The sequence below is a fragment of the Salvelinus fontinalis genome, chromosome 4, assembly GCF_029448725.1.
Source record: "Salvelinus fontinalis isolate EN_2023a chromosome 4, ASM2944872v1, whole genome shotgun sequence".
Lineage (NCBI taxonomy): Eukaryota > Metazoa > Chordata > Actinopteri > Salmoniformes > Salmonidae > Salvelinus > Salvelinus fontinalis.
Genome location: NC_074668.1, coordinates 68751715 through 68765066, shown reverse-complemented (window position 1 = coordinate 68765066; position 13352 = coordinate 68751715). Strand labels below are relative to the sequence as shown.

Here is a 13352-nt window from a genome sequence, read left to right as displayed (position 1 = left end):
CTAAATTAAGGGATGAGGAATACATTAGTGTCTAACCTCTATTTCTAGGGGTAAACGCTAGAACAGTTTGTATAGTTTGATCAAAGAAGAGGCCAATCCTGACCAAACAAGAATCACACAGGGCCAACTAATCAGATACGGGATTGGCTCCTTTACTACAATGTACTTTAACATTCATAATTTGATTTGATACTTACTCAAAAGAAAATCCATCAATTCTGTGAAAGCAAGGAAGTTTGTATATTACAATTCAAATTAAGTATACTGATTATTCTGATCTAATCTAAATTAAGGTTATGCTACCCTTTGTTCCTAATTGGTTGTTAATTTCTAGGTAGGTAGTTATCCTGTCAACTTTAAGTGGAAACCTTTGACACACCTTTGACACACAGTAAGAAAATATTCCCATACAAACATACACATCTGTCAGAAAATGGCATAAATGACAAACAGAAAAATGTGATCTCACTAAACCAGAACTAACGTGACATTAATATAATAAAGATGATTGGCACATGTACTATCTTCAGGTGGCAAGTAGGACAAAGTATATAAGCAGTTTTGAAGTCAGGCTTACTGGTAGTCTGTGGTGCTGCTTTTTCTCTTGCGTGTGTAGTCCATGCCGGGTGTGCCGATCGAGCTGATTAGATCAGTGGAGCCGGGAGACATGAACTCGTTCATCGTGGAGGAAATGTCCATTCTTTGGTCTGCCATTAGATCATCTATAGAGAGAAAACACACTGATTTCAGCACTTATTATGCTCCATAATACACAACAAAAAGGTCAGTTGACGTGAAAGAGACTTCTATGAAAGCACACAAGATATTCACATCTCAATTCCTAGACAAAGACAATTTATCAAAAAGTGAAATAAACTGTGGTTGTTTTAAAGATGGTGTGACACTCACCACAAATATTCACAAGGCCGGTTATCCTCAAAACATCTCACTCAGTTTCTTTCCAGCAGTGACCCAGATCTGAAAGGCAAGTCAGTGAAGAGTCAGACATCCTCTTTATATACAAGGCATGAGGAAACCACAGCAGCATCATATAACAAAGCCCTCTGAACCTGAGCAGCTGCCGTATAACCTGAACGTGGTGCTGATGTATACCATAGATGGCCCATTCAGTAAAGGGGATGTAAGAGGACCGATTGATATCTCTATGGTCTTACATAAGGTGAAAGCTATAGCAGAGGCTCAAGCCTCTCTCTCTCCCTTAGGCAACAATCAAGAGTATCTTTGAGAAGCATCATTCACTTGACCTCCAGCTAAAATGAACAAGAAGAATGATAGAATTATAATTTATTTTGTTATCAACGAAAACCTTGGATTACTGAAAACGGATGCTTTGGAATAGTGTTCATAACATAATGCAGCATATGTTACATAAACCTATGTGTCAGTCAGAGACATAATTTAGTGAGATTAGTCCTTAATATAAAGGCTAATTCAGATAAAACAATGCCAATGTTACAGAGAAAGACAGATTGTCAGGAGGGGTCACATTTCATAAAGAACCCATATCTGCATTGATCACTGTTTATATAATCCAACCAGTATGGCCTTTTATAATATTTAATATGGCCTTTTCCTAACCTCACTTAGATAGATTAAATGAGTCTCCTCTGCTCACCCATCACTTAGCGCTCCTGGTAGTTTCCCACGCAACGTCCTCAAATGACAAAACATTGTAATCCTCGTCAATTTGCCTCGATAGATGAGAAAGTCCATTTAAACCAATTAAAATATATTTTTTTGCCATCCTAGGGTCATCCACTACTTATAAAACCTATTTTCAACCTTTATTATTCAGAACAATAAAATACTATCAAATACCGCCATATTGTAAAAAATATATATAATAATACTGTGATATGATATTTTGGTCATATCACCTACCCCTACCCTCACAGATTGCATGTTTCCTAGGCTTTGTAAATAACCTATTAACAATGCTACTAGCACTTTCAGGTTTACAGTAAATGTAATCCGGGACACTCAAATTAGTATGATATGTTACGTTTGGTATGGATACATAAGACAGATGGTTACTTAAGGTAAAAACAAAAGTATAACGTGAACATCTAGCAACCCAATGGCTGCGAGTTCAAATGTCATCATGGTAAATTTTAGCTAATTTTCAACTACTTACTACTGTTTAGCTACTTTGCAACTAGTTAGTATGTTAGCTAACCCTTCCCCTAACCCTAACCTAACTCCTAAACGTAACCCTAACTTTAACCCTAACCCCTAGCCTAGCTAAAGTTAGCCACCTTGCTAGAATATGTAACATATCATGCGTTTTGCAAATTCGTAACATATTGTATGTTTTGCAAATTTGTAACATATTGTACGTTTCGCAAATTTGTAAAATATAATACAAAAATGTAATTCGTAACATATCCTACGAATGAGTGATGGACATCCACAAATGAATACATACCATACGAAACTTAACATTTCATACTAAATGGAGTGTCTCGGATTTACATACAGAATAATACGAAATGCTCTCAGACCAGGTTGCACAAAAATACCTTAAAAAGCACAGCTACCTCAGGTCACTGTGGCTTGTCCTGCTCCTGTAATCAGACCAGAACTAATGCTCTGCTCCACTGTGCCTGAAAGTCTTTTCATTGTAATTAGATTCTCCACTGACCTATTTTTCCACAGCTCTTTTTCCCTATCCGTATGATGTGACAGTTTCAGAGTTTGATTACATCGAACCAAACCATAATTACACCCCATAATTTCTTGCCTGCAGCAAGGAACTTTGTTATTGTCAACGTCACCATAGACATCTACACTACAACCTGACCCTTCCCTCTGGTATATGTCACAACAGACATCCGAGCTGACCATGTGATCCACCGGGCAAAGAGGACTTGCTATACCATTCATCATCAATGGGTTTTTTTTACATGTTTTTTGTAAGCTGAACAAAACAGTACTCCTGAGAATAAGCCTTTTTGTAAATGTTCATTTTGTCACCTAAGCCAAAGGAAGGCTAAAACGCCTACACTGAGTGTACAAAACATTAAGAACACCTGCTCTTTCCATGACATTAACTTACCAGGTGAATCCAGGTGAAAGCTATGATTGATTGTCACTTGTTAATTCCACTTCAAATCAGTGTAGATGAAGGGGAGGAGACAGGTTAAAGAATGATTTTTAAGCCTTGAGACAATTGAGACATGGATTGTGTATGTGTGCCATTCAGAGGGTGAATGGTCAAGACAGAAAATGTATGGTAGTAGTTGCCAGTAGATGGAGTCAACACAGGCCAGCATCCCGGTGGAACGCTGTCGACACCTTGTAGAGTCCATGCCCTAACAAACTGAGGCTGTTCTGAGGGAAAGGGGGGGGGGGGGGGGGGGGGGGGGGGTTGCAACTCAATATTAGGAAGGTGTTCATAGTGTTTGGTATGCTCAGTGTATACTCAAACACAAAATCTCTCACTCGTACTGACTAAAAAAGTAGAAAAAGGAAAACCTGCTCTAAGGTCAGCTTAGCTAGTTGTGACAAATCTCTGGTTTCCCGGATACATTGGTGCAGGAACTTCTTAAATGCTTGCCAATTAGGGAACCTTTTCCACTACACATAACCCACTGATAGCATACAGGTCACTCCTCTCCTCACACCACCACTCCACTGCTCATCAGTCTAATGAAAATTCTTTAGTATCATTTTACCATCCCCATGGCATTCACATATTCAGTAACACTCAACACCATCCATGTTACAACACTAGAAGATCCCTAAGGTGGATTCTGATCATTTCTAATGTTTTAATGCACATGACCTCTATGGTATCTAAGTGTCAAAAAGGTTTATATTTAAGCTGTGCGGAAACAAAAACCTTGATCAGATGAGGAGAAGCAGGGAAGAAGCCGAACCAGGAAGCAGGAACAGGGACAGGGTGAACAGCTGGATACACATGGTTAGCAGCACTATGATACTGTCTGCCCTGCAAGAACTTCTCCCTTTCATAATGTTCTTAATGCTATGTCACTGTTGGCTTCCTATTTACGCCACTCCCCTGGCGGGATCTCATCGTTCTGTCACGTTCAGATGAAACAGAGTGTCCTGTGCACTCAGCAGCATCATCATAGCGCTGTAAGGCTATCTGTAATTCCCTTCTGTTGTGTGCCGTCCTGGAAAGCTCAGGCTTGGCTCCTGTAATGACATGGCCTATGTTCGCTATGTAAGTCAAGCTGTCCGTTTCTCAGTAGGCTCCTTTACTCAGAACAGAGCATTCTAAGAGCCAGGCTAGAAAGATAGACAGGGGATGTTAAAGCTTTGGTGGAATAGATGGTTAGAAGACATGTTTTAAAAAAAAGCAGAAATAAGACTCCAGTTCAAGTTAATAAGATGCAAGAAAACAATATTGATGAAACACAGATAGCTGTGAGAAAACCACCCTCACGCATGACTGTGCTTATGTATCACTGACTGACTGTGATCATAACTTACTTCATCCCTAACTGTTCTCCCCGCCAACTGCTCATGTGGCCATTTTGAAGTGAAACAGCAAGAAGCTGTGCGTCACAAATGTCATTGGTGATTCACTTCAAACGAAGGTCGTGAACTCATTTCAGAGCGGCTGTCAATTTTTATGAAATCCCACAGAACCATGTGCGTCCACATACCTGGATGGGTGGTGCAGGAAGTGGACTGGCCTCCTTATGTCAGAGCTGGGCTTTTTCTCACAGATGCATCGACCAGCACAGTACCTGGAGAAGGATCAGATAGGACAAGAGGTCAGGTCACAGCGTAAAACACACTGGCCAGCTGGGAGTGGCGACTCATCTAGGCCTATGATGTAACAGCGAGTGGTGCTCTGATTAAGTGGCTTGTTTAGAAAGCTCAGATGGGCGACAGATGGGAGGTGATCTGGAGATAGTGTGAGCAGAAGAGATGGCTACAGATTCTCCTCTATGCCTAGCCCCAACAGGATAGTATTAGCAATGGGATCGCAATCACTGCCATGCTAAATCTCAGGCCTATAAGACTAATCATACTGCAGTAGTTATCCACAAAGTACAACATTTTGAATGCCACACAGTATACTATGGACAACAGACAGCCCAGTCACTGATGTGATTCCTGTAATTAGCAACAGAACAGCTAGGCATATGTTTATGTTTCCCAGACTATCATGGCTCTATGGGGAGATGTATACAAAAGAGACCACTTCTCAATCATTTTAGCATGTGCTCTTATGGCTCCACACACACACCCCTTATGTATAGGTCAGTGAGACACATGCACACTTATCCGCACCATAAACAGAACAACTTTCTGTTTCGACTTTTAACCTTCCTGCTCATATCATCATTGGAGTATATGGACAACAGCAATGCCTTCTTTTGATTTGGAATGTTTACACCTGTAGCTGCACTCAGCTACTCTCATAAACACCTCCAGAGGGAAATATCAAGCATGTCAGCAGAATGGACAAAACACGTGCGCAACTCAAAGGGAATGAGAACATTTTGGGTCTAAAAAATCAGCAACAGAGATTAACGAGCATTGTGCGTGCCTCAGGGAAAGGGCAAAGGAGACAGCTGGACAACCATTCACGATACTGTAACAAAACACTACATTTATGACCGGTCAGCTCTTGGCTTAGGTGGCAGCTATAGCTCTACCTAGCCTTCTACACTTGTGTCATCCTTTGACTTTGTCAATTATTATTACTGTATTATTACTCTATTATTGGTTGAGAAAACCTATTGCTTCAAATCATTGGGTTAGGTGGGTGAAGTGACATGAACCTTCCTCTAACACCTAAAGCAGGGATCATCAAATAGTTTCAGCGCGGGCTGATTTTTTCTTGAGCGGCTGGTCGGGGGGCATAATTAGGCTACAAATAATTTGTAGAATGCAAATCTCACTGCAAGTAGCCCAAACAGATATAATATTTGACTTAAACATAATCATATCAAACTGCTTACATTTGTATATGATCACATGTCTCTCTTGGGAACAGATTTCCTAAATTCAAATCACTTGGAGATGGTTTCCTTGTAGTTTTACAGCATGCAATGAATATTGCAAAAATATATATATATATAAACTCAGCAAAAAAAGAAACGTCCCTTTTTCAGGACCCTGTCTTTCAAAGATAATTCGTAAAAATCCAAATAACTTCACAGATCTTCATTGTAGGGTTTAAACACTGTTTCCCATGCTTGTTCAATGAACCATAAACAATTAATGAACATGCACCTGTGGAACGGCCGTTAAGACACTAACAGCTTACAGACGGTAGGCAATTAAGGTCACAGTTATGAAAACTTAGGACACTAAAGAGGCCTTTCTAATGACTCTGAAAAACACAGAAAGAAAGATGCCCAGGGTCCCTGCTCATCTGCGTGAATGTGCCTTAGGCATGCTGCAAGGAGGCATGAGGACTGCAGATGTGGCCAGGGCAATAAATTGCTTTGTCCGTACTCTGAGACGCCTAAGACAGCGCTACAGGGAGACAGGAAGGACAGCTGATCGTCCTCGCAGTGGCAGACCACATGTAACAACACCTGCACAGGATCGGTACATCCGAACACCTGCGGGACAGGTACAGGATGGCAACAACAACAGCCCGAGTTACACCAGGAACACACAATCCCTCCATCAGTGCTCAGACTGTCCGCAATAGCCTGAGAGAGGCTGGACTGAGGGCTTGTAGGCCTGTTGTAAGGCAGGTCCTCACCAGACATCACCGGCAACAACGTCCCCTATGGGCACAAACCCACCGTCGCTGGACCAGACAGAACTGGCAAAAAGTGTTCTTCACTGACGAGTCGCGGTTTTGTCTCACCAGGGGAGATGGTTGGATTTGCGTTTATCACAGAAGGAATGAGCATTACACCGAGGCCTGTACTCTAGAGCGGGATCGATTTGGAGGTGGAGGTTCCGTCATGGTCTGGGGCGGTGTGTCACAGCATCATCGGACTGAGCTTGTTGTCATTGCAGGCAATCTCCATGCTGTGCGTTACAGGGAAGACATCTTCCTCCCTCATGTGGTACCCTTCCTGCAGGCTCATCCTGACATGACCCTCCAGCATGACAATGCCACCAGCCATACTGCTCGTTCTGTGCGTGATTTCCTGCAAGACAGGAATGTCACGTCTGGGACCTCGGAGGTTGAGGGCTAGGGCAATTCCCCCAATTCTCCCAGAACTTGCAGGTACCTTGGTGGAATAGTGGGGTAACATCTCACAGCAATAACTGGCAAATCTGGTGCAGTCTATGAGGAGATGCACTGCAGTACTTAATGCAGCTGGTGGCCACACCAAATACTGACTGTTACGTTTGATTTTGACCCCCCCCCCCCCCCCCCCCCCCCCCGTTGATCAGGGACACATTATTTCATTAATGTTAGTCACATGTCTGTGGAACTTGTTCAGTTTATGTCTCAGTTGTTGAATCTTGTTACAAGCTGACTACACTGCTCGCGTCACGTGCACGAGCGTTGCAAAATAAATGTAGAAATCTATATTATTCAATTATTGCACCCACACTGCTCGCGCGCGCCAACGAGCGTCTGTATTACCAAGGGCTAAAAGAGAAGTCAGTTCTATTTGTGACGCAGATCGTGCTGCAAGTCCTGCCTCTCCCATCTCCTCATTGGTTTATAGAAGCAGGTACCCACATGCCATCTCCTCATTGGTTATACCCACGTGGGTAACTGAAAGATGAACGAGGTCAGTGGCGGTAATGCACCTAATTTATGAAAGTTGCCAATCGCAATATAAAGTCAAGAGAAGAAAAAGCCTGGAAGGAAGAGATATGACTAGAAACGATTCGGTTGACCGTTTTATGTGTGGATTAATTGGCAGAGTAGAGGACCTTGTGCATTTCAGGTAAAATAACAACTCAATGTTTACATCCCAGGACAAAGTAGCTAGCAACAGCAAGCTAGCTAAATACGACAAATTAGCTAGCAAGTGTAAGCTAACTAGCTAATGCCTGTCCCCAAATGAATATAATTGGTTCAGAGTTTCTTTTGAAATTTTTACTTGTGTGTCGTGATCGCGTTTGGTGTGGAGGAACAAAATTTATGCATGATGGCGTACGATGGCGGTTTGGGTTCCGTGTTATGTTCATACAGATATTTACACATGTTAAGCTTGCTGAAAATAAACGCAGTTGGCAGTGAGAGGACGTTTCTTTTTGGGCTGAGTTCATAAATACACACATATATAAATAAATACACTTATACATATACACTGCTCAAAAAAATAAAGGGAACACCTAAACAATATTCCATTTGCACAACAGCATGTGAAATGTATTGTCAATCAGTGTTGCTTCCTAAGTGGACAGTTTGATTTCACAGAAGTGTGATTGACTTGGAGTTACATTGTGTTGTTTAAGTGTTCCCTTTATTTTTTTGAGCAGTGTATATATATATATATATATATATATACAGTACCAGTCAAAGGTTTGGACACACTTACTCATTCAAGGGTTTTTCTTTATTTGTACTATTTTCTCCATTGTAGAATAATAGTGAAGACATCAAAACTATGAAATAACACATATGGAATCATGTACATACACCTTGGCCAAATACATTTAAACTCAGTTTTTCACAATTCCTGACATTTAATCCGAGTAAAAATTCCCTGTCTTAGGTCAGTTAGGATCACCACTTTATTTTAAGAATGTGAAATGTCAGAATAATAGTAGAGAATTATTTATTTCAGCATCTTTTTCTTTCATCAGATTCCCAGTGGGTAAGAAGTTTACATACACTCAATTAGTATTTGATAGCATTGCCTGGAAATTGTTTAACTTGGGTCAAACATGTCGGGTTATCTTCCACAAGCTTCCCACAATAAGTTGGGTGAATTTTGGCCCATTCCTCCTGACAAAGCCGGTGTACCTTAGTCAGGTTTGTAGGCCTCCTTGCTCGCACACACTTTTTCAGTTCTGCGCACAAATATTCTTTAGGATTGAGGTCAGGGCTTTGTGATGGCCACTCCAATAACTTGACTTTGTTGTCCTTAAGCCATTTTGCCACAACTTTGGAAGAACACTTGGGGTCGGCAGGTAGCCTAGTGGTTAGAGCACTGGACTAGTAACCGAAAGGATGCCAGATTGAATCCCCGAGCTGACAAGGTAAATAACTGTTGTTCTGCCTCTGAACAAGGCAGTTAACCCACTGTTCCTAGGCCATCATTGATAATAAGAATTTGTTCTTAACTGACTTGCCTAGTTAAATAAAAATTGCCCATTTGGAAGACCTATTTGCAACCAAGCTTTAACTTCCATACTGATGTCTTGAGATGTTGCTTCAATATATCCACACAATTTTCCTACCTCATGATGCCATCTATTTTGTGAAATGCACCAGACCCTCCTGGTGCAAAGCACCCCCACAACATGATGCTGCCACCCCCGTTCTTCACGGTTGGGATGGTGTTCTTCGGCTTGCAAGCATCCCCCTTTTTCCTCCAAACATAACGATGGTCATTATGGCCAAATAGTTCACTTTTTGTTTCATCAGACCAGAGGACATTTCTCCAAAAAGTATGATCGTTGTCCCCATGTGCAGTTGCAAACCGTAGTCTGGCTTTTTTTATGGCGGTTTTGGAGCAGTGGCTTCTTCCTTGCTGAGCGGCTATTCAGGTTGTCGATATAGGTCTCGTTTTACTGTGAATATGGATACTTCTGTACCTGTTTCCTCCAGCATCTTCACAAGGTCCTTTGCTGTTGTTCTGGGATTGATTTGCACTTTTCGCACCAAAGTACATTCATCTCTAGGAGACAGAACGTGCCTCCTTCCTGAGCGGTATGGCGGCTGAGTGGTCCCATGGTGTTTATACTTGCGTACTATTGTTTGTACAGATGAACGTGGTACCTTCAGGCATTTGGAAATTGCTCCCAAGGATGAACCAGACTTGTGGAGGTCTACAATTCTATTTCTGAGGTCTTGGCTGATTTCTTTTGATTTTCCCATGATGTCAAGCAAAGAGACACTGAGTTTGAAAATAGGCCTTGAAATACATCCACAGGTACACCTCCAATTGACAAAAAATGATGTCAATCAGAAGCTTCTAAAGCCATGACATAATTTTCTGGAATTTTCCAAGCTGTTCAAAGGCTTAAAGGCACAGTCAACTTAGTGTATGTAAACTTCTGACCCACAGGAATTATGATACAGTGAATTACAAGTGAAAGAATCTGTCTGTAAACAATTGTTGGAAAAATGACCTGTGTCATGCACAAAGTAGATGCCCTAACCGACTTGCCAAAACTATAGTTACTTAAACAAGAAATTTGTGGAGTGGTTAAAAAACAAATTTAATGACTCCAACCTAAGTGTATGTAAACTTCCGACTTCAACTGTAGTAACCAAAAAAGTGCTAAACAAATCAAATTATATTTTATATTTAGATTCTTCAAAGTAGCCACCCTTTGCCTTGATTACGGCTTTGCACACTCTTTGCATTCTCTCAACCAGCTTCATGAGGAATGCTTTTCCAACAGTCTTGAAGGAGTTCATACATATGGTGAGCACTTGTTGGCTGCTTTTCCTGCACTCATCCCAAACCATCTCAATTGGGTTGAGGACGGGTGATTGTGGAGGCCAGGTCATCTGATGCAGCACTCCATCACTCTCATTCTTGGTCAAATAGCCCTTACACTGCCTGGAGGTGTGTAAGGGCTATTTGGCCCAAGCAAGTCTCTTCTTATTATTGGTGTCCTTTAGTATTGGTGTCCTTTAGTAGTGGTTTCTTTGTAGCAATTTGACCTTGAAGGCCATTTTGTTCTGAAAAGTTGAAGTTGAGATGTGTCTGGTACTTGAACTCTGTGAAGCATTTATTTGGGCTGCAATCTGAGATGCAGTTAACTAATGAACTTATCCTCTGCAGCAGAGGTAACTCTGGTTCTTCCTTTTTCCTGTGGCGGTCCACATGAGAGCCAGCTTCATCATAGAGCTTGATGGTTTTTGCGACTGCACTTGAAGAAACTTTCAATATTCTTGAAATTTTCCGGATTGACTGACCTTCATGTCTTAAAGTAATGATGGACTGTCATTTCTCTTTGCTTATTTGAGATGTTCTTGCCATAATATGGACTTGGTCTTTTACCAAATAGGGCTATCTTCTGTATACCAACCCTACCTTGTCACAACACAACTGATTGGCACAAACGCATTAAGAAGGAAAGAAATTCCACAAATTCCACAGGTGTGCAAATTCACAAATGCACACCTGTTAATTGAATGCATTCCAGGTGACTATCTCATGAAGACGGTTGAGATAATGCCAAGAGTGTGCAAAGCTGTCATCAAGGCAGGGTGGCTCAACAGCAAATTTGCAGAAAGTGCAGGATATGCAGAGGGAGAAGAAAGGAGAAATGTTTTTATGCTCAGAAAACTTGGGGGGGCCAAATAAAAACCCCTGCGGGCCACCAGTTGAGGAACCTTGACCTCAAGTAATCCACATCATACAAGGTCTTTAGACTCCATTGTATAGAAATTCAAGGTCAGATTTCTCCTTTCTTCTCCCTCGGCATATCCTGCTCTTTCTGCAAATTTGCTGTTGGCTTCAAGCATGTTTAACAATATTCCGGACTGACAAAAAGCAGCTTGAATTTCTTTGCATGTTCTTTGAGAGCTACTGTAGGCTCAGAGAAAGCTCAGTGGAAACACTGAGAGGAGCATCATACTGGCAGGGCAGGCAGATATGGTCAGGTTATGGTCATATACACTGTAGGAGTGTGTTCAAATATGATGCCTTGTTTGCTGTTCAATCCCTCCCTTGAAACCTAAAATTGGCTATTGGGATGAGGGCAACATGAAGAAAGAAAGACTGAGAGACTTCAGAATAGAAGTGAAAAATCAAGGAGTGTGTCATTTTGGGTACCCAACATAAAAGCTACTGCGAGTTGCACAGCTCCAGTGGAAACAACCAAGTGCCACACATAATCCCACATGTTGCAACTTGCTAAAGTAATGGATGATTACCAACATTTGATGAAGTAGCAAATAGAATCCACTTTCGTGTGTTAATATGCAGTACTGACCGGTAAATATGGTATAAAACAAAAACAAGACCTGTCTTATAGCCTACTACTGTCCATCATGGAGTTAGTAAAGACAACGCAATCACGATTTAATTTTCTCTGGCCCCAATGACCTCTATTTACCTTCATGGCATATTATGTCAAATTAAAAACATATAGCATTATCTATGTTATTACTGTCACATTACTGATGCACTTGTTGACTTTTTCAGGAATAGCTGTTTCATATTTTAAGAATAGCATGAAGAGTAATGTCCTTCTAAAAGTGAGCATTGGAATGTGCATTCCCTGGACATGGTGTACTGTATCCATTTATTAGTCAGGAATAGACAGTATATTGAGACTCTTTTTATAAATAGCTTGCCCAACGTATAACTTTCCCATATATAGATTTTTTACCGTTTTTTTACAGCAGTCTGCAATTAATGGTGTACTTTTATGAGCAGAGGGATTTGCTCAAATTATAACAAAATAGTATTTGTTTTCACTAACATTGGAGCTTGGAAGAAATACATGGCTGTTATTAGACTATTCTGTACTAGGATGTGTCGAGCAATGCAAGGCGGGTAAATAATGACGACGGTAAATAATGAAACATAATAGGTTACAAACGGCAAGAAATCTGTCAGTGACTGTCACATTGATTTGATATATTCTGAAACAGAACAGAATCCAGTGCAGTATGTTTTCATTACAGTGTATCAATATCAGCCCAACACCCGCCTTGCATTGCTCATATAGAGGAGAAACATTGAGTGCTGTTAATTAAAGGATGACTATATAGGCCTATAAAAGGCAAATGATTGTAACAGGTAATCAACCGCCCGTCACTAGTTGTTTTATGCAACACAGCAATGACCTCGTTTAATCCGAGCCGTGGTAGGGAAGTTCAGGCAAATCACGCAATGTACAAACAGACAAAAATAGCCTCCCAATCAAATAAAATTACATACGGTCATTCCAGATGTTTAAATTAGGTTAGACACCTACAAATCGCATTTTTCCCCGGCATTACATGACACTGTGTGCCTTTAAAAGTTACACTGTAAACCGATGACTGCACCTCCTCGGGAATGGCTTTAGACAGCCAATTGAAACCACAATACGAGTAAAGAAATGCACACAGTATACCAAATTCACAATGTTGAATAAAGGAAACATGATATAGTCATTTTGCATAAGATATAACAAAGTATGTGACTTACGTGTGGAAAGGCAGCCCATGTGTACTGAGGCGGATTGGAACGACAATAGGCAGGAGGAATACACTGACCTACTTTCTTCCTCCTGTGATGATCGTTGCACCACTA

At 41.1% G+C, this 13352-nt stretch overlaps 1 protein-coding gene across 5 annotated transcripts in view; it reads right to left on the bottom strand.

Annotated features, from left to right (window-relative positions):
- LOC129852713 (basic helix-loop-helix ARNT-like protein 1) overlaps positions 1-13352 on the bottom strand; it is a 26605-nt gene extending 13253 nt beyond the window's left edge. Inside the window, exons 1-5 of one of the 5 annotated variants that reach the window (XM_055918330.1) lie at positions 13248-13352; positions 4653-4736; positions 910-978; positions 578-722; positions 198-218 (exon numbers count right to left, since the gene is read on the bottom strand). In XM_055918330.1, the coding sequence (XP_055774305.1) occupies positions 198-218; positions 578-714 (158 nt within the window). In that variant the 5' untranslated portion in view covers positions 715-722; positions 910-978; positions 4653-4736; positions 13248-13352. Of the gene's footprint in view, positions 1-197; positions 219-577; positions 723-909; positions 979-1636; positions 3319-4476; positions 4631-4652; positions 4737-13247 lie in introns of those variants that run through there. The other 4 variants (XM_055918334.1, XM_055918332.1, XM_055918331.1 and 1 more) reach the window with 4 other exon arrangements.